Source organism: Delphinus delphis, chromosome 13 (genome assembly GCF_949987515.2).
Source record: "Delphinus delphis chromosome 13, mDelDel1.2, whole genome shotgun sequence".
In the NCBI taxonomy this organism is placed as follows: Eukaryota; Metazoa; Chordata; class Mammalia; order Artiodactyla; family Delphinidae; genus Delphinus; species Delphinus delphis.
The window spans coordinates 299,060-321,516 of NC_082695.1; the positions used below are offsets into that span (position 1 = coordinate 299,060).

Here is a 22,457-nt window from a genome sequence, read left to right on the forward strand (position 1 = left end):
TAATAGGAACATACATATCAATAATTACCTTAAATGCCCCAATCAAGAGACACAGGTTTGCTGAATGGATACAAAAACAAGACCCATATATATGCTGTCTACAAGAAACCCACTTCAGACCTAGGGACACATACAGCCAGAAAGTGAGAGGATGGAAAAAGATATTCCATGCAAATGGAAATCAAAAGAAAGCTGGAGTCGCAATACTCCTATCAGACAAAACAGACTTTAAAATAATGTTATAAGAGGGGCTTCCCTGGTGGCGCAGTTGTTGAGAGTCCACCTGCCAATGCAGGGGACGTGGGTTCGTGCCCCAGTCCGGGAAAATCCCACATGCCACGGAGCGCCTGGGCCCATGAGCCATGGCTGCTGAGCCTGCGCATCTGGAGCCTGTGCTCCGCAATGGGAGAGGCCACAACAGTGAGAGGCCCGCGTACTGCAAAAAAAAAAATAATAATAATGTTATAAGAGATAAGGACGGACACTACGTAATGATCAAGGAATCAATCCAAGAAAAAGATATGACAATTATAAATATATAGGCAACCAACATAGGAGCACCTCAATACATAAGGTAAATGCTAACAGCTATAAAAGAGGTAAGCAACAGTATCTCAATAAGAGTGGGGGACTCTCAACACCTCACTTACATCAATGGACAGATAATCCAGACACAAAACTAATAAGGAAACACAAGCTTTAAATGACACAATAGATCAGATAGACTTAATTGATATTTATAGGACATTCCATCTGAAAACAACGGAGTATGCTTTCTTCTCAAATGCACATGGAACATTCTCCAGGATAGATCACATCTTGGGTCACAAATCAAGCCTCAGTAAATTTAAGAAAATTGAAATCATATCAATTATCTTTTCTGACAACAATGCTATGAGACTAGAAATAAATTACAGGGAAAAAAATAAAAAAACACAAACAAATGGAAGCTATATAATACGTTACTAAATAACCAAGAGATCACTGAAGAAATCAAAGAGGAAATCAAAAAACAGCAAGAGACAGACAAATGACAATGAAAACATGACGATCCAAAACCTATGGAATGCAGCATAAGCAGTTCTAAGAGGGAAGTTTATAGCAATACAATCCTACCTCAAGAAACAAGAAAAATCTCAAACAATCTAACCTTACACCTAAAGGAACTACAGAAAGAAGAACAAAGGAAACACAAATTAGTAGAAGGAAAGAAATCAGAAAAATGAGAGCAGAAAAAAATGAAAAAGAAACAAAGAAAACAATAGCAAGGATCAATAAAACTAAAAGCTGGTTCTTTGAGAAGATGAATAAAATTGATAAACCTTTAGCCAGACTCATCAAGAAAAAGAGGGAGAGGACTCAAATCAATAAAATTAGAACTGAAAAAGGAGAAGTTACAATGGACACTGCAAAAGTACAAAGCATCATAAGAGACAACTACAAGCAACTCTATGCCAATAAAATGGACAACCTGCAAGAAACGGACAAATTCTTAGAAAGGTATAACCCTCCAAGACTGAATCAGGAAGAGATAGAAAATAGGAACAGACCAATCACAAATAATGAAATTGAAACTGTGATTAAAAATCTGCAAACAGGGCTTCCCTGGTGACGCAGTGGTTGAGAGTCTGCCTGCTGATGCAGGGGACGTGGGTTCGTGCCCCGGTCCGGGAAGATCCCACATGCCGCGGAGCGGCTGGGCCCGTGAGCCATGGCTGCTGAGCCTGCGCGTCCAGAGCCTGTGCTCCGCAACGGGAGGGGCCACAGCAGTGAGGGGCCTGCGTAACGCCAAAAAAAAAAAATCTGCAAACAAACAGAAGTCCAGAACCAGATGGCTTCACAGGTGAATTCTATTAAACATTTACAGAAGAGCAAACACCCATTGTTCTCAAACTCTTCCAAAAAATTGCAGAGGAAGAAACACTCCCAACCTCATTCTACGAGGCCACCATCACCCTGATACCAAACCCAGACAAAGATACTACAAAAAAAGAAAATTACAGACCAATATCATTGATGAATATAGATGCAAAAATCCTCAACAAAATATTAGCAAACAGGGGCTTCCCTGGTGGCGCAGTGGTTGAGAGTCTGCTTGCCGATGCAGGGGACGCGGATCCATGCCCAGGTCTGGGAGGATCCCACATGCCGCGGAGCGGCTGGGCCCGTGAGCCATGGTCGCTGAGCCTGCGCATCTGGAGCCTGTGCTCCACAACAGGAGAGGCCACAACAGTGAGAGGCCCGCATACCGCCAAAAAAAAAAAAAAAAAATTACTAGCAAACAGGATCCAACAACACATTAAAAGGATCATGCACCATGATCAAGTGGGATTTATCCCAGGGAAGCAAGGATTCTTCAATATTAACAAATCAATCAATGTGGTACACTATATTAACAAACTGAAGAAGAAAAACCATATGATCATCTCAAGAGATGCAGAAAAAGCTTTTGACAAAATTCAACACTGATTTATGAGTAAAAACTCTCTAGAAAGTGGGCATAGAAGGAACCTACCACAACATACTATAGGTCATATAGGACAAACCGACAGCAAACATCATTCTCATTGGTGAAAAAATGAAAGCTTTTCCTCTAAGATCAGGAACAAGACAAGGATGTCCACACTCACCACTATTATTCAACATAGTTTTGGAAGTCCTAGCCATGGCAGTCAGAGAAGAAAAGGAAATAAAAGGAACACAAATTGGAAAAGAAGAAGTAAAACTGTCACTGTTTGCAGATGACATGATACTATACATAGAGAATCCTAAAGGTGCCACGAGAAAACTACTAGAGCTAATCAATGAATTTGGTAAAGTTGCAGGATACAAAATTAATGCACAGAAATCTCTTGCATTCCTATACACTAACAACAAAAGATCAGAAAGAGAAATTAAGGAGACAATCCCATTCACCACTGCAACAAAAAGAATAAAATACCTAGGAATACACCTACCTAAGGAGGTAAAAGACCTGTACTCAGAAAACTGTATGTCACGGATGAAAGAAATCAAAGATGACACAAACAGATGGAGAGGTATACCATGTTCTTGGACTGAAAGAATCAATATTGTAAAAATGACTATACTACCCAAAGCAATCTACAGATTCAATGCAATCCCTATCAAATTACCAATGGTATTTTTTACAGAACTAGGGAAAAAAATCTTAAAATTTGTATGGAGACAGAAAAGACCCCGAATAGCCAAAGAGGTCTTGAGGGAAAAAAACAGAGCTGGAGGAGTCAGACTCCCTGACTTCAGACTATACTACAAAGCTACAGTAATCAAGACAATATGGTACTGGCACAAAAACAGAAATATAGATCAATGGAACAGGATAGAAAGCCCAGAGATAAACCCACGCACCTATGGTCAACTAATCTATGACAAAGGAGGCAAGGATATACAATGGAGAAAAGACAGTCTCTTCAATAAGAGGTGCTGGGAAAACTGGAAGCTACATGTAAAAGAATGAAATTAGAACACTCCCTAACACCATACACAAAAATAAACTCAAAATGGATTAGAGACCTAAATGTAAGACTGGACACTATGAAACTCTTAGAGGAAAATACAGGAAAAACACTCTTTGACACAATTCACAGCAAGATCTTTTTTGACCCACCCTCTAGAGTAATGGAAAGAAAAACAAAAATAAACAAATGGGACCTAATGAAACTTAAAAGCTTTTGCACAGCAAAGGAAACTATAAACAAGACGAAAAGATAACCCTCAGAATGGGAGAAAATATCTGCAAATGAATCAACAGACAAAGGATTAATCTCTAAAATACATAAACAGCTCATGCAGCTCAATATTAACAAAACAAACAACCCAATCCAAAAATGGGCAGAAGACCTAAATAGACATTTCTCCAAAGAAGACATACAGATGGCCAAGAGGCACATGAAAAGCTGCTCAACATCACTAATTATTAGAGAAATGAAAATCAAAACTACAATCAGGTATCACCTCACACCAGTTAGAATGGGCATCATCAGAAAATGTAAAAAAACAAATGCTGGAGAGGGTGTGGAGCAAAGGGAACCCTCTTACACTGTTGGTGGGAATGTAAAGTGATACAGCCACTATGGAGAACAGTATGGAGGTTCCTTAAAAAACTAAAAATAGAATTACCATATGACTCAGCAATCCCACTACTGGGCATACACCCAGAGAAAACCATAATTCAAAAAGACACATGCACCCCAATGTTCATTGCAGCACTATTTACAATAGCCGGGTCATGGAAGCAACCTAAATGCCCATCGACAGACGAATGGGTAAAGATGTGGTACATATATACAATGGAGTATTACTCAGCCATAAAAAGGAACGAAAATGGTCATTTGTGGAGACGTGGATGGACCGAGAGACTGTCATACAGAGTGAAGTAAGTCAGAAAGAGAAAAACTAATATCTTATACTAACACATGTATGTAGAATCTAGAAAAATGGTACAGATGAACCAGTTTGCAAGGCAGAAATAGAGACACAGATGGAGAGAACAAATGTATGGACACCAAGGGGGAAAAGTGGTGGGGGGAGGGTGGTGGTGGTGTGATGAATTGGGTGATTGGGATTGACATGTATACACTGATGTGTATAAAATAGATAACTAGTAAGAACCTGCTGTATAAAATAAATAAAATTAAGTTAAAAAAAAAGAATTGTAAAGAATTCCTAAATACCCTTTACTTATACTTCCCCAATTTTATTGCTTTACCACATCTGCTTTCTCTATAAAAGAACATATTTTTCGTGAAAGGTACGAGCATGAGTTGCAGATGTGAGTCCTCTATACTCCCCAGTGCTTCAGTATCTCCAAGAAGGTCATTCTATTATCTAGTGACCATAAAATTATCAAATTGAGGAAATTAACATAAATGTCGTACTATTACCTAATACACAAAACTTATACAAATTCCATCAATTGCCCAGATAATGTCTAAGAAACAAAATTTGTGTTTGGTGTGCAGTGCCCTGTCTCTTTAGCTCTTTTTTCACTGGAGCAGCCTTTCAGCCTTTTTCTTCTACAACCTCAACGTTTTTTAAAGTGCATGCCATTTTCATGGTAAATGGCCATAACTTTTGTTTGCTAGATATTTCCTCACAATTTAGATTCAGGTTATGCATTTGGGGCAGGAATACTACAGAAATGACATTGTGTCCTTCTCAGAGAATTACAGCAACAGTTCCCTGATATTTGTTTGTACCAGTAGTGGCAATATTAGTTTTGATTGCTTAATTAAGGTGGTAAATGCCAGATTTCTTTTTCCAACTGTAATTAATAAGTGTCTTGTGGGCAGATGTTCTGAACCTAATAAAATAACCTCTCATAAAGCTGTCACTCAAAAAAAAAAAAAAAACCAAAAAACTGTCACTCACCCAGTTTTAGCATTCATTAATGATTCTTGCCTAAAACAAGTATTACTGTGCTGGCTACCAAATGGTCATTTCCTTTCGTATTTATTGATATTCAACTGTTTAAAAAGAGTTTTCCCCTCTTCCCTAGTTGTTTATACATTTATATATCTATATATCATTATGGATATATGGATTGTTATTTTATTCTTTGGGTTGTAACCTGTTATCATTATTTATTTAGTCCCAGTTTTGGCCAGTGTGTTAGAGCTGCTTGCAGTGTCCTTCGGGGCTTGTTCTGTGGCCTAGCATGTGCTCTGTGTGGCACAAAGTTCCATGTGTGCTTGGGGAGTCTGCTGCAGTGGAGTAGAGTGCTCCACATGTCTGCTAGGTCCAGCTGGTTTAGAGTGTTGTTCAAATTGCCTGTTTCCTTGCTGAATGTCATGGGTTGAATTGTTTCCCCCTGAAAAGAGATGTTGGAATCCTAAACCCCCACCTCAGAATCTGACCTTATTTAGAGACAGGGTCTTTACAGAGATAACTATGTTCAAATGAGGTCTTTAGGGGCTTCCCTGGTGGCGCAGTGGTTGAGAGTCCGCCTGACGATGCAGGGGACACGGGTTCATGCCCCGGTCCGGGAAGATCCCACATGCCGCGGAGCGGCTGGGCCCGTGAGCCATGGCTGCTGAGCCTGCGCGTCCGGAGCCTGTGCTCCGCAACGGGAAAGGTCACAACAGTGAGAGGCCCGCGTAGAGAAAAAAAAAAAAATGAGGTCTTTAGGGTGGGCCCTGAACCAATAGGACTGATATCCTTATAAAAAGGAGAAATTTGGACACGAAATAGACACACATAAGGAGAAAAATGATGTGAAGACACAATGGGAGAAGACGGAGACCTAGAAGTTGAAGAGAGAATCCTGGAACAGATTCTCCCCTCACAGTCCTCAGGAGGAATCAACCCTGCTGGCACCTTGACTTCAGACTTGTGACCTCCAGAACTATGAAAAATATAAAAAATAAATTTCTGTTACTTAAACCACTCATTTTGTAGTACTCTGTTACAGCAGCCCTTGCAAACAAATGAAGATTTTGGCTGGAAAACAGGGTGCTGCTTTAGCAAATACCTAAAAATGTGGAAGTGGCTTTGGAACTGGTAGAGGATGGAAGAGTTTTGAGGTACTTGATAGAAAAAGCCCAGATTGCCTTGAGGACACTGTTGGTAGAAATACGAATGTTAAGGTAGTACTGGTGAGGTGTCAGACAAAAATGAGGGACGTGTTATTGGAAATCAGAGAAAAGTGGCAGAGAACTTGGCTGACTTGTGTTCTAGTGTTTAATGGAAGGCAGAACTTGTGAGTGATGAACTTGGATATTTAGCTGAAGAGATTACTAAGCAAAGTGTTGAAGGCATGACTTAACTTCTTCTGAGAATGTATTGTTAAACATAAAGGAACTAGATCATGAAGATCTGGAAGACTCTCAGCTTACTCATATCGCAAAAAACGAGAAAGCAAGCTCAGGAGAGAACACCAAGCATGTGGCCAGACGCTGCTTGCTCAAGAGATTATGGGTGTATGGTTTGTGAATCCAATTAATCATCTCAGCAGAAATGCTACCAACTTGGACTGAAGGGAACAGAGCAAGGTTGAAATGAAGGAACTTTGTCAAACTTCTGAGATTCTACAGGCAGGAAACAGGCTGGAAACAGGCTGTGAACATAGGTTATCCTTAAAGCAAAGGGAAGAATGACCCTGAGGGCAGGGCCACTTCCTTGGTTCCAGAAGGTGAAGCCTCATTTTTAATTCCAGAGGGCTGGCCCACCATCCAGGGTTGAAGGGGCAGGGCCACCACCCCAGTGGGCTCAGAGGACAGAGTATTTAGCCAAAGAGGGTTATTCTCAAGCCTTAACATCTAATGGAATTTACCCTGCTAGTTTTTGGACTTGGTTGGGACTCATAACACCCTTTTTCCTGATTTCTTCCTTTTGGAATGGGAATGTCTATCCCATGCCTATCTGATTATTGTATTTTGGAAGCAGATATCTTATCTGGTGTCACAGATTCACAGATGAAGAGGAATATTGCCCCAGGATGAATCATATCCCAAGTCTCACCCATACCTGATTTAGATGAGATTATGGACTTAGAGTTGATGTTGGAGTGGATTAAGATTTGGGGGGATGTTGGGCAGGGGTGAATGTATTTTGCATGTGAAAAGCATATGAATTTGGTGGGGTGGGGAGGGGCAGGAGGGCAGACTGTTATGGGTTGAATTGCATCCTGTCAAAAAAGACGCTGGATTCCTAACCCCCAGTATCTCAGAATGAGAAGTTAATTAGAGACAGGGTCTTTACAGAGATAATCAAGTTTAAATTAGATCACAGGGTGAGAACTAAGCCAATATGACTGGCATCCTTAAAAGAACAGGAAATTTGGACACAGAGCTGGTAACAGCGAGGCATGGGGTACTGCAAGAATAAGCTGCCTCCTACAAGGTATGGTTCACTTTTTCACTGAAGGGAAGGGCCTCTACATCAGGAGTTAGTGGGTTCTGTGGGTAATACCGTGTCTGCCTCAACCATTCAACTCTGCCACTGCAGTGCAAAAGCAGCCGGACAGCAATACACAGATTGTGTCTGCCTGTGGTCCAAGGAAACTTGATGGATGGACACTGATATTTGAATTTCAAATAATTTTCTCATTTCATAAAAGTTTGGCTCTTTTTAACCATTTAAACATGTAAAAGCTTCTTACTTGCCATCCATACAAATATGGGCTGCAATCTGTATTTGGCCTGCAGTCTGTAGTTTGCCAATATCTAGACCATATCCCCGAGTGAAGAGCATACAGTGCAAAGTATACCACGAGTTTGCTAGGCTGAGTCCTCGGATACTTCTCAGATATCGCTACTCCAATTATCAATTATCAAGAGACAACTTTTCTAATGCATGTTTACATAAGGGATTAGTGCGCACTTAAGGTAGATGACTCTAATTCAGCAAGCCAACTGTGTATTTGGTGTCCACCATCTCAACGCTACAGCTCTGAGTAAGCAATTATTTCAGCAATGTCAGAGCGTGGCTGAGTTCAGTACTCTGCCTTGAGATGAGATTCCAGGCCTTCAAGTCTGTCCTTGTTGTGTTTAAGAGCCGATGTAACCAGAATGAGCCATCTCATCTCCTGCCCCAGATTTCCTCATTAATTTAAAACTCTTCTAGGACAATAGTTCCTCAGTATTCCCAGAATCTTACCAACAGGGGCCACAAGGTTCTTGGTGTACACAAGCAATAACACTATTTCATACTATGTACTAAAAAGTATCCACCTTGGAATATAAACAGGAATCTGAAAGACTTTCTTCTTGTCTCAGGAAAAAACCTAAACCACACACCCAGCTGTTCTTCAACAGTTTACTACCTACAGCTACTCCAGAACAACGACTTACCAGTTAAAGCCCTTCAGTGACAAAAAATAGGAACTCATTCTGCTTAACTTCAGCAGAAAACAATATTTATTGAAAAGATGAGGAAGCACACAGAAGACCAGAAAACCAGGTTCAAAAGGGGCAGTATCCAAAGTTATTCTGAGAAATCAAAACAGCAAGAACTAACTGATGGTCTCAGTAGAATTCTGGGACAAGAATGGGTTCCAATATTTCCCTGCTGGTTCATGGGAGACTGAAATCGAGATGCAAACTCCTGGAAAAGAGGCTCCCATTTCCCAACAACGGCAGAGTGCTCACCTGTGACTGGTGGAAAGGACACCCTGAAAGACCCACCGCAAGGGTGCACACACACAGGAGGGGCATTTCTTCAGAGAGATCTAAGCCGCTCTTACAAATCTTGCAGAACAGACACTGAACTGGTAAATATAATCAATGTTCATTATGGTGAGTGCTCTTAGGAAGCACCCCTGTTAACAACTGCCAGACCCACTTGCTGGATATGTAAATTCATTTGGAATGAGAACTGAATCCTTTCATTTATTAAAAACTATATTATTTTAGTTATATTGCTAAGAAATAAAGAGACAACACTGATCCTTAGCATTTAATGTGGAGAATATTAGAGGGTGTTATTCCACAAACTATCAAATATAACAAGTTACATTTTAAAATAAAATACCAAAAATTTTTAAAACACTATTCAGTGTTACTCAGGAAAGTCACACTCCATACCCCTTAACCTTCAGAGTATGTTCCTTGTCATTTTCCTGCTATTACTCTAGATACATATTAAAATAAAAAACAACTTTACTCTCTACCAAGACTTTCTTCAGCACCACATCTGGAATGCGACTCCCCATGTAACACAGCTTCCACGGGAAGTGCTTTCTTGATTTATTAAAGTTACAAGGGTTTCTCAATATGATTCCCCATGTTAAATCTTCATAATCAGGCTACCACTTCTGATACAGTTACTGCTCTGTACTCCTGCAACTATTCTCTTGTATATAAAGATTTGTATGACTTACTTCTGAAAGCTTTTGCACATTCATTCCAAATATGATTGGCCTCTCTCTCGTATGACTAATTTGATAAAAGAGTATTTTTAGGACTTCCTGCCTCTATTATCCTCTGAAGTCTCCTGTGGATCAGCTTCTGTGAGAATGATTCTAACATCTACTCCGCTCTGATTTCTCACTTGTGAGTTTTTCGATGTATACGAAGCCCTGAATTCCAGCAGAAGGATTTCCCACATTCAGAGCATTTCCATGGCTTCTCTCCTGTATGAACTCTCTGATGTTCACTGAGAGACGACTTTTGAGTGAAGGCTTTCCCGCATTCACTGCATTTGTGGGGTTTTTCTCCTGAATGAGTCTTCTGGTGTATCTGAAGTGACGCCTTCCTAGGATAGGCTTTCTCACATTCGCTGCATTCATAGGGCTTCTCTGTTGAATGAGTTCTCTGATGTATAATTAGCTGTGATTTCCCACAAAACGCTCTCTCACAGAAGCTACACTCATAGGGTCTCTCTCCTGTGTGTGCTCTCCGGTGTATAACGAGGTATGACTTGCTGCTGAAGGCTTTCCCACACTCACTGCACCCATAGGGCTTCTCTCCCGCATGAGCTCTCAGATGCGCGGTGAGCTGTTCCTTCCTACCGAAGGCCTTCCCACATTCACTGCACTGATAAGGATTATTTCCTGTGTGAATTCCTTGGTGCACAACAAGTTGTGTCTTCATGCTGAAGGCCTTCCCGCAATCCCTGCACTGATAGGGCTTCTCTCCCGTGTGCATCCTGATGTGAACGAGGAGATACGACTTACTCCTGAAGGCTTTCCCACAGTCACTGCATTTATGGGGTTTCACTCCTGTGTGAGTTCTCTGGTGCACAATGAATGGGGACTTCAGACTAAAGGCTTTCCCACATTCACTGCATTCATAGGGTTTCACTCCTGTATGGCTTCTCTGGTGTAAAATCAGCTGTGATTTCCAGCTGTAGGCTTTCCCACATTCACTGCAACCATAAGGTTTCCCTCCTGAGTGAATTTCCTGATGGACAATGAGCTGTGACCTGAATGAGAAGACTTTCCCACACTCGATACAGGAGTAGGGCTTCTCTCCTGTGTGGACTCTCTGATGAGCATTGAGGTTTGACTTGGCACTGAAGGCTCTCTCACATTTAGTGCATTCGTATGGTCTCTCTCCTGTATGAATTCTGAGATGTACAATGAGCTGTGATTTACAACGAAAAGCTTTCCCACATTCGTTACATACACAGTTTTTTTCTATACTATGAGTTCTTTGATGCTTAAGAAAATATGATTCATCATACCCATGAAACTGATCAGGATTCTGTCTTAGATAGCTTCTGGCTGAAGCTAAGTTTTGTGTCAAGCTTTTTCCAAGTGTATTATATTTAAGGAGACTTTGTCTTGAAGAAATGTGGCTTTTGCTCAGATGAAGCTTTCCAAATGCATTACAAGCATAGCTTCTCTCAACACTTTCGAGTTCATCTTGATTTTTCTGGTACCATTCTTTCCAACCTTCTAGAAAAAAAAAAAAACACCATATATTTAAAATCATAACACAAACCGAATATAGAACTAAAGGTCTTTAGAACTGCCATGTAATGAGTGTTTTTCTTTTGGTCCAGGCCTCTGACACACTGGTTCAAAAGAAATACTTGCCAAGTGCACACACATCACATAACCAAGCATGAGGGCAAGGGGAAGTGAATCAAACCAAAATAAGTCCCTTTACAGAAATGGGTAGCCGATTAGCAGTGATCAAAAATGTTTTTTTAAAAATAGAAGTTTAAAAAATTTAGCCTGCACTTAGAAGCCAATGCCAACTATTTATGCCAATTTTATTATTGCAGGAGTTTACTCATAAAGTTAATTCACAGGATACAGAATAGCTAGGCATGACCTGTAGGTAGGTACAAAGAGACATTAAAAGAGAGACTGAGTGAGCCATAAGGAAAGTAAGGCAAAAGCATTCCAAACAGAAGGAAGAGCAAGTGCAAAGCTCCTGGGGAAGGAACCTGCGTGGCATGGTTAAGGAACAGAACAAAGGCCAGGACAGCTGAGACCCCCTGAGTGAACAGAGTGACTCTGAGTGAACAGAGTGAAGGCAGGAACCAGATTAGGCAAGGCCCCGTACACACTGTCTGTGTGTCAGCACCCGTCAGATACATAGCCTCAGTCACCCCCGTACACGACTGCTGTGCTGGGGGCCTCAGTAGCTGTCCTGCTTTCTCAGGACTGCTTGCTAAACACTTTTCTCCCCAAAGTGGTGGGAAACTGGAGGAAGAAGAGCAATTTCAGAAGTGCCTTCCCATTTCTGCCACTGAGAATGCAGAGTGGGAAAGCCCAGGGGCACTCTCCTGCAAGCATATAAAGCTGGGACCAGAGCACACGAGGAAAGGAGAAGGAGGATGGCGATTCTGCTGTTACAACACTGGGAGGAAAAAAGCTTTGATTTTCAGGACAGAAGAGCCTTTCCACAGTTACAATACAGAAGAGAAGCCCAAACTTGGACAACTCAAAAGGGAAGAGTAAGCGGGGTCAGGGAAATAAAAGCAGGGTGATAAAAACCACCTAAGATACAGGTGAGATTAGGCTAGGTTTCAGAATTCTTTTAAGAAAAGAGCCCAAGGGACTTCCCTGGTGGTCCAGTGGTTAAGAATCTGCACGTACACTGCAGGGAGCATGGGTTCCATCCCTGGTCGGGGAACTAAGATCCCACGTGCTGTGCGGTGTGGCCAAAAAAAGAAAAAGAAAAGTGCCCAAGAAAGTAACAGATGTAATTTCCAAGTGACTGGTGTGAGAAGAGAAAAGGAAGCAATGAAATCTCCTAAAACAGTCAAGGGGAGAGAATGAAATGAAAAACTATGGGTAAAGTCAAGGGACTTAACTGCAGAGGCAAGAGAGAAAACAAGGCCCATGACTACGGGAAGGAAGGCAGAGAAAAAAGGTGCCAGAAGGAAGGAAACTAACCCAGAAAGCAACCTTTCAGAGCCACGGGAGGAAACCGAGGGCCCCATCCTTACCTGAGGACTCACGGGCTCATCCCGAGTCCACCCGGTGGTTCAAGGACTTCAAAGAACAGTTCGCGCACACAACACTCCCTGAGTGCCAGCCCCGGTTCACTCCAGACCTCCCCTCTCCATGGTTTCTGCTCACCCACCTGGACAGCTCTGACGGGAAACTTCCGCGTTTATTATCCATGGCTCTTCTCCTTGCTCCAACTTGAAGACTAAATCAGGTTTGGTACCATGATACCCTGTTAAGGGAAAATCACAAAGGATGTGGGCCAAACTGCTGGGGACTAGAAAAGGAAGCTAGGAGCTCAGAAAGGAAGCAGCTCGTTTGCACTTGCAGAAAGATTACAATGAGGGGGTGAAGACAGAATAGGGACTAAGAACGTATGACCTCCAGAGCTCAAGTCCATAATCATTAATTACTTCAGAGACCCCGGGATAGAACAACAAAAGAAAAAGCAGTGGCAACTTATGACTCACGACCTGAGCCGAAAAGAGAAGCTGTACTTACCCACAGACACCAGGTTACTATAGTTTTCCAGAGTCACATCCCGGTACAGGTGCTTCTGTGCAGAATCCAATAATTGCCATTCTTCCCAGGTGAACTCCATAGATATATCCTTGAATGACGACAATCCCTGTAACAATACACACACCATTCCACAGGCTGCAATTATACTGGGAGACATGGAAAAGATGTAGAGGACCCAGGAAAGGAGAATGTCCCTCCACAGACTGCATCCTGAACCCACCACTTGCTTTGAGAGAGAATTAAAAAATAATAATAATAAGTGAGCCTCCGTGTGCTAGATACTCTTTTGGGTCCTGAAGACTTCAGGATGAGTGAAGCCCACTCTGGCCTTCAGAAGCTTTTAGTCTTGTAGAGGGAAATGAACAGCTATGCATGCAGACAAAATAAGGTGTTTCCAGTCTGATAAGAACCTATTCAGGGAGACCTTGCACGGGGTGGTGAGCACGACTCGAACTACAGGCACCAGACACACAAGGTCTGACCCTCCGGAAGTGCCTGCCATCTGGCCGGCTGCTCAGCCCACCTGAGTCTCAGTGGGAGCGAGCACATGAAGAAAACATTCCAGGGACTTCCCTGGTGGTGCAGTGGTTAGGAATCTCCCTGCCAATGCAGGGGACACAGGTTCGAGCCCTGGTCCGGGAAGATCCCACATGCTGCAGAGCAGCTAAGCCTGTGCGCCACAACAACCGAACCTGCACTCTAGAGCCCACGAGCCACAACTACTGAGCCTGCATGCCACAACTACTGAAGCCAGTGCACTCTAGGGCCCGCGTGCTGCAACCACTGAGCCCACATGCCACAACAACTGAAGCCGCGCTCCTAGAGCCCGTGCTCTGCAACGAGAGAAGCCACCACAATGAAAAGCTTGTGCACCGCAACGAAGACCCAACGCAGCCAAAAATAAATAAATTTTTTAAAAAAAGAAAGAAAGAAAAGAAAATGTGTCAAATAGGTGACTTCCCAGTCTTCTTCCAAGAAAATAAGTGGTCCACAACCGAGTCAACCAGGGGACACCCAGCACAGACTGTGAACCTAAAGCCCAGGTCGCGGAGCCACAGGCCACAAACCAGTGCAGGGGGGTCTGCTCCCCGAGGTGCGCGGGTCCTACCAGGTGGCCCTGCGGCAGTGTCAGCCGTGCAGCCTGCATGACTGGTGCTTGATGCCTCTGAGAACTACCCAGTGTACTCACAATAAATTCCTCTCACAGGACCAAAAGATAGCAGCAAGCCACAGACCCTCAGGGGATCATTCAATAAGTGCTTATTAGGCACCAACTGTGGACACAGTCCCTGTCCTCAGTGGGTTTCCATTCCTGAAGGGGAGATGCCAGTAAACACACAGCCACCTAGCACGCAAGCGGTGACAGTGCTCTGACAGGCCTCCAGCAGCTTCATGGGAGAGAGGCGGGGAGGAAGACACAGGCGCTATCTCAGATGGGTCATCAGGAGCCCCCTGCTGAGGCGACATTTGGGCAGAAACACAAGCAGTGTGAGAACGAGCTCTGAGATTTCTTCGGGAAGAGCCTTCCACGCAGCATGAAAACAAAGGCACAGGCCTGCAGGGCTCAAGGACGTGGTAAGGACTTGGATTTCATTCCACAGGAGGAGAAGCCCCCGGAAGGCCTTGGACAGGGTGGTGCACTCTGACCCCCACCTGAGACCATTCTGACTGCCACGGAGAGGGCAGGGGTCCTAGTTCCAGTGAAAGATGAAGGTCCCTGGGGCTGGAGTAAGAGCACTGGGGTAAGGAGCCGTGGTTGGGTCCCAGGCATCCAGTGAAGCCAGAGGCAGAGACGCCCCGGTGGAGACGACAGCGCAGAGAGAGAGAGAAGGACGTCGAGGAGAAGGCAAGGATCTGGCCAAGCAAACGGAAGACACTGCCCTCTACAGGTTGGGAAGCCTGCAGGACGAGAAAGGGAGGGATGGGGGCTGAAGACAAGGAAGCAGCAGCTAGAGGAGCCCCGACTGACGCCCTAACAGGCTCCTCCCCAAGAGCGCTGCCTGCAGCGAGGGGGACCCCGGGGAAGACACAGTGAGTGCAACTCTGGGGGAGCCTCAGAGGCCAGTGGAAATACAGGGTAGAGCCCTGTCACAGGCTCCAAGCGATCCCTGTCGTGCTGGGGACTGACCGCCAGATGACAGGAGCTTCCCATCCCAACCCACGAGGAACTCCCACAGGGACAAAAAGTGAAGTGGGAATAAAGAGAAGAGCCTCCCATCTCCCACAGCCTGAGTCGGGGAAGAAGAGGGGTTGGAGTGTAGCCTGGACTTTCCAACGCCTCGAAGTTAACTGACATCCAAATACTTGGCTCTTGCCAAGATGACTGCCAGGGCCGGGGAGGGACAGCTGACAGGGCACGTCTGAGGTCGTGATGGAGAAAAATGAAGCCATGACATCAAGCCCAGGGCATTCATGCAGGGGGGAGGAGAAACAGGAAGCAAGGCCTGAGGCAGATGCCACAAGAGCAAACACAGACCAAAGAGACAGGATGGAAGAAGAAAGGGGTAGAGCAGAGAGTGTATTTTATTTTAAGCCTTTTGCTATTTTTAAGCTTGATAAGAATAAAAACAAAATACAAAGGAAATACTACAAAAAAATTTAATTGGGCAAGCATAATCAAGAAATAAGGAGACTTCCCTGGTGGTCCAGTGGTAAAGAATCCGCCTTCCAATACAGGGGAAGTGGGTTCGACCCTTGATCGGGGAACTAAGATCCCACATGCTGTGGGACAATTAAGCCCGAGCTCCGCAACTACAGAGCCCGCGTGCCCTGAAGCCCTCGCACCACAACTAGAGAGAAGCCCGGGAGCTTCCCTGCTGGCACAGTGGTTAAGAATCTGCCTGCCAGTGCAGGGGACACGGGTTCGAGCCCTGGTCGGAGAAGATCCCACATGCCACGAAGCAACTAAGCCCGTGTGCCACACCTGCTGAGCCTGCGCTCTAGAGCCCGTGAGCCACAACTACTGAGCCCGTGTGCCACAACTACTGAAGCCCGTGTGCCTAGAGCCTATGCTCTGCAGCAAGAGAAGCCACCACAATGAGAAGCCCACGCACTGCAATGAAGAATAGTCCCTGCTCCCCGCAACTAAAGAAAAGCCCTTGTGCAGCAGTGAAGACCCAACGCAGTCAAAAATGAATAAATAAATAAAATTAAAAAAAAAAAGAGAAGCCCGCGTGCCACAAGGAAGAGCCTGCCCCACAATGAAAGATGCCGCAGCTAAGACCTAAAGCAGCCAAAAAGATAAAGAAAATAAATAAATTTTAAAAAAAGAAAAGAAAGAAAAGAGGGAATGACCAAGACAGGGTGCATAACTCTAAGATAGAAAAGGGATTTTAAAATTCATAAACGATCACTATACACAAGCAGTTCTGCTATAATGTGATGTTACCAAAAAAAAAAAAAAAAAAAAAATCACCACTATGCAAAGTCTCCGGCTTATGGGAAGAGCAGGGTTGGGGTGTGACACCTTTGTAGCACACATGAAAAAAGAAAATCAGGAACCTTAATAAAAACAGTAGCAGTTTTATACATGTTTGATTTGAGAAATACTACCATAAATATGGCACTGTACCTTGAAAAACGCCTGACGTTTGGGTGTCAGAAGGGCCGTAGGTTAGTATAAAGTGGTGAAAAGAGGCTTGCCTGAAATCAGTCAGAAAGCTCACATTGTTCCCTAAGATATCAATCATGTTGAAACAAATTTACATCCTTAAAGCAAACATGATAGCAGAACTGACTGTATTTACAAATTTCTTCCAGTAAATTTGAAAACTTAGAAGAAATGGAAAATTTCCTAGGAAAATAAAAGTAACCAAAATTTGCCCAGAAAGAATTAGGAAGACCAGACTGACTAGCCCATGGTCATAAAATAAACTGAAACAGTAATCAAAGGTATACCCTCTCCATAAACACAACAGTCCCACACTATCTTGAAAAGTAAGTTCTATCAGCATCCAAGGAACAGAAAATTTCTCCCATATCTAACCTGATGTAGAGCCAGGAAATGATAGGAAACCCATCACACAAAACCTGTATAACCCTACAGAGCAGGCAAGGACCGCACAAACTGTAGTCCAATCTCATTTATTAAAAATACCTAGATAAAGACACTAATAGAGTAAAACAAATCCTGTACATATATACATAGCAAACTATGAATGAAGTTTATCCAGAAATTTAAAGGACAGTCCAAACTTTAAAAAAACAAAACACAACCGTATCAAAGAAATAAGTAACGTTAGTACATTAATGGAGGACAATCATCTCAATAGATGAAATAAAGTACTATGAGGAAATTTAACGCTTTTAAAAATCGGAATTCAGTTTGTTACAGGTAAAAGTAATTTCCCTAAGCCTATAAAAAAAATCATACTTTGTGTGAAACTAAAATCAGGAACAAGACACGGACGCTCACATCAACTCTGCTAGTCAGCACTGTCCCAGAGGACCCAGCACAGCAGGAACAAAGCAAAATGCCAGCGATAAACACTAAGCAAGGAGAAGAAACTACTGTCATTATTTACAAACATCTGATTTTCTGACTAAAAAACCTAACAGAAACAGCTGGCATAACATGAGAACCGATAAGAAACATCAGCAGGGTGGCAGTTAAAAAAAAAAAATCAACATGTAACAGCTCTTTCATACATCAACGGTAACCAACTTGAAAATGTAATAAGAACCACAACAAATCTAGAAAGTACTCAGGAATAAAGCTTAAAAATAGAGAAAAACAACGAAAAATACACATGTGATGAAATACATAAATGCAGAGGCAAAGAAAACACAATAGCCCAGATATGGAAGCAACGTAAGTGTCCAGTGATAGATACAGAATATGTGCTACACAAGCACACACACACACACACACACACACACACACACACACACGAACATTACTCAGCCATTAAGGAAAACCCAAAATCTTGCCATCTGTGACAACTAGAACTAGAGGGTATTATGCTAAGTGAAATAAATCAGACAGAAATACAAATACCATATGACCTCACTTATATGTGGAATCTAAAAAATTAAATGAATAAACAAAACAAAAACAGACTCATAGACACAGAGAGCAAAAGGGTGGTTGCCAGAGGTAGAAGGGTGAGTGAAATAGGTAAAGGGGATTAAGAGGTACAAACCTTCATTTATAAAATAAATTAGCCACGGGGATGCAGCATAAGGAATATGGTCAATAATACTGTAATAACTTTGTACTGGGACAATTACCAGCCTTGGGGCAGTGATCATTTCATAATGTATGTAAATGTCAAATCAGTATGTAGTACACCTGAAGCTACCATAATATTGTATATCAACTAAATTTCAAACATTTTTATATTTTTTAAAAAAAGAAAAAAAAACAGAGGCCTGAGTAGTCGAGTAACATTTATGATATGTACACTCAATGTGGTATAAAGATATTAATTTTCAACAAATTAATTTATAAATTCAATGAATTCTCAATCAAAATGCTAAGAAGATATTTCTTTTCTAACACTTATTCACAATAAATAAAATCATACGTTTGGACTACCGCTGCTACAACTAAAAAATTAATGGTAAAGTACAATCCTCATGAACATCAGAGACCCACGGAAGCAAGGAGGACTAAATGAACCAAATTTCAGAGAGAGGAGAGCTCTTTCCAGGTGAGCTAAGAGCTGGCTGGCTGTTTACTTCGCCAAGGGCATTTGTCCAGCCTGAGAACAGGTGGGACGGGGTCAGCTGAGACAGAGGACGACACCAGGAGAAAGAGAAACCAGTGGAGCCTTCGATGTCCCCCTGGACAGCAGGCTGTCCCCCTGGGGCATTTTCTGAGTGCGGTCAGTACAGGAACTGGGCGGGAATGGCAGACTGACTCTCCCATAGTCTCAAGGCACTTAGGACACAAAGTACTGCGAGGGAGGAGCCTGCGATCGGCACACCCCGCTGAAAATACAGGTGAACCGAGTCGAACTAAAGCAGCACCCCAGCCCCAAACCAGCTCAATGTCTGTTTAGATGAGGTGATCAGTCACTCCCCAACTGCACAACAGAGGAGAGGGGAAAGAGGCTCTGGTAGAAAGTAACATTGAACTTCAGTCTCTGTGGCTGTTCCCTTTATACCAATTCATGTACACACACACACAAGTAAAGAGAGAATGACAGAGCTAATCTGGGGAATCTGGGTGAAGGGTGTGTTTTTTTTTTTTAATACAATACAGATTATTTTATACTATTCTTGTAACTTCTCTAGTTTGGAAATTATTTCAAAATAAAACATAAAATGTAATAAACTTTAGGGCTTTCCAGATGATCCTTTGCCTACTGAAAGGGCCCTACACAATCTGGCCTTGCTCTCGCACGCTCCCTCCCCATTCCTGCCGCACGCCTTCTTTCCACTAGACAGGGCACCTGCTGGTTCTCACCTTAAGGCCACTGACTTAGCTGCTTCCTGTTCTGTGCCCCCATACTCCCATGATTATCCAGCTGTCATTCAGATTCTGCTTAAATGCTGCCTCAAGACAAGGTTGCCAGTCTGAAGTAGCCACCCAGCCTCTCAGTGCATGAGCATTCACAACTTTGTTCATGGTGTTCCCCTGGTATGTCTTACCGTCTCCCATACCCTTCACGGGGTCATGGGCCCTGTCAGTCTTGTTCACCCCTGCATGCCCTAGAAAATTACCTGGCATAATAGTCAATAAAGGTTTGCTAAACACGTGCACTCAAAAACAAGGAAATACTGTCTACATTTGTTCAAGTCTTTTAGGTCTTAAGAGGCAATAAGAGCACAGGCTCTGAAGACACTCTGCATGGGTCTGAATCTCAGCTCTGCCACCCTCGTGTCCTTGTTCCCCTTACTAGTTTGGGACCTGGCAGGCTCCCCAGTTTCCTCAGCTGTAAAATGGGGACATACTTGCCTCACAGGGCCGTGAGGTGCTAATGACATCACACACACAAAGTGGCTAGGCCAAGAGTGGTGCCTATTAATATTATTCAACAGTTGTGAAGTCTTCTTTTTTCAGGTCCTGTACCCTTATGGTCACTTATTTTATCTTTTCCAATTGCTATTGCAAATACGTTTTCTCTCGTTGTACTCTCTGTATAGTTATTGTTTAAAAGCAAAAAGTTCATTGATTTTGAGGTTAACTGTACCCCTCCGGCCGCCCCGGTGAAATCCCTCCTCCCCTGACACCCAAACTCTTCCTGTCACACTTGATCACCTAAAAAAGTGTCTATACTATTACTAATCGCTTCTCTACATCCTGCTGCCCACAGTCGCATGCAATCCCTTCGTCTCTCAGGAACTGACCACCTGCACCACCCCCGACATTCTCTCTGCTCTGGAAAAGCTGCTTAAGACCCACATTCTGAAGTCCAGGCGGCACCTTTCGGCCTCATGAAATACTTCTGAGGCATTTCGTATCATGGCTTCTAGGAAGCTCTCTTCTCAAATTTGCAGCGGAAGAAACCACTCTCCAAATGTTCTGTCACCTCCCTTGCACCCCAGCCCTTCGGCACCGCCGTCCTGGTTGCCCCCGAGTCCTCTACTGGTCCCTCCTGGGGCTCTACTCGTCGTACCCTGCGCTCCCCCGAACACAGGCGCCTTTAATCTGCACATGTTAGTTGAAAACCCCTACCCAAGCCTACAGACCCGACGACAGGCACTGCGCTTCAAACACCTACAAGCCCGCTCGGCCCCCGGATACCTCTTCCAACAGTGTTCTCCAGGCCGGAAACACGAGCAGCGCGCCAACGGCTCGGTCCACTGGCCCTCTCCCCTCGCGACGCGGATCCTTCCGGCTCTGAGCCCTCGAACCCGCCCGCCACCCTGCCCAGCGACCACCCTCCACAAGGGACCGCAGCTCCTCGAAAGCAAGAAACGTACGTAATTCTTCGCACTGCCAGCGCCAGTCTCAGCGTCAGCACACAAAGACACTCGGTGTATGAGCATCTCAACAAGTGAATGAACAAAGAGGAGGTTAATTTCCCTGATGGGGCCCGAAAGGGCTGGACACGAAGACAACTCCGTACTTGTGTGTGAGAAACCTGAAACGACAGAGGATCACTTCCTTCACGAGGACCCTCGCTGCCCTCAGAATTCAGGGGCCGCTGTAGACCATAAAACAGGGTACCTGCCGAAGGACAGGGCACCGGACACAAAATGCCCGAAGACGAGGAACGTTCCTGGAGACCCAGGCGGACGGCGGCGAACACGCGAGTTCAGGCCCTGGCGTGGCCGTCACGGGATGAACACGGCTACGCTCACGGCCCAGTCAGCTTGCGCAAGGGAGAAAGTCCCGACTCACCCAACACGAAGCTGTCCGGGACCTGCTGGCCATCCCGCGCTGTTTCGTGCAGGGTCTCCCGGCTGCTCCCACCCCGCCCACCCAGCAGGGGCTTCGCGCCCCACGGAGGGAGGGTCCGCGGGCACCAGGCACCTGCCCGTCGGGGCTGAGTCCCTCGCAGGGACGCGGGCTCCGGGACCGGGCGGAGGGAACCGGGGCGATGAGTTTGTACCGTTCCGCAGCCGTGAGGCGGGAGGGACCGAGGCCGGGCTGGCCGCCTCCACGCCCGGATCGACCGTGGGGGTTCAGGCGGCCAAGAGCCTGGTGCGCACAAGACGTTCCGGGCCAGGGTACCTTCGCGTCTCCGCCAGCTCCGCGGCCAAGGAAACAGTATGTCCCCGGCCCGCCTCTGTGCACAGTCGCCCCGCAGGCTGCAGCCCGCTAGGCGCGTACTCCGCTGAGGCGGGGGTGCGGCGCACGCGGAAGTACGTCACGCGACCAGGAGCGGCCGGCAGAAAACGACATCTCCCAGAACACTCTGCGGAGGAGGCGGAGGGCCTGGGGAGAGCGGCGGACGCTGACGGGGAAGGCGGGCTGGCTGGCTTTGCAAGAGCCCGGTGTTCCTCCCTGCCAGCGCCGTCCCGGGCAGAGTCCCTCTCCGTGCAGGGGCTGGCGCTCGGGTTTGGACGCCACACCGGGTAGAGTTCCGACCGGAGGGCACAGCGGAGAAGAACACCGTGTGAGGCTGCAAGCTGCAGTGCACAGGGTTATAAAACAGTTGTGAATATCGGTAGATGAAAAGAG

The 22,457-nt window shown here is 44.6% G+C and overlaps 1 protein-coding gene across 1 annotated transcript in view; it reads right to left on the reverse strand.

The window, feature by feature from the left end:
- LOC132435779 (zinc finger protein 26) overlaps positions 1–21,772 on the reverse strand; it is a 94,758-nt gene extending 72,986 nt beyond the window's left edge. The window contains exons 1-4 of the mRNA XM_060027804.1: positions 21,675–21,772; positions 13,364–13,490; positions 12,999–13,094; positions 8,871–11,356 (exon numbers count right to left, since the gene is read on the reverse strand). Of these exons, the coding sequence (XP_059883787.1) occupies positions 10,005–11,356; positions 12,999–13,094; positions 13,364–13,490; positions 21,675–21,707 (1,608 nt within the window). The 5' untranslated portion in view covers positions 21,708–21,772 and the 3' untranslated portion in view covers positions 8,871–10,004. Of the gene's footprint in view, positions 11,357–12,998; positions 13,095–13,363; positions 13,491–21,674 lie in introns of the transcript that reaches the window.
- Positions 21,773–22,457: the final 685 nt, after the last annotated feature.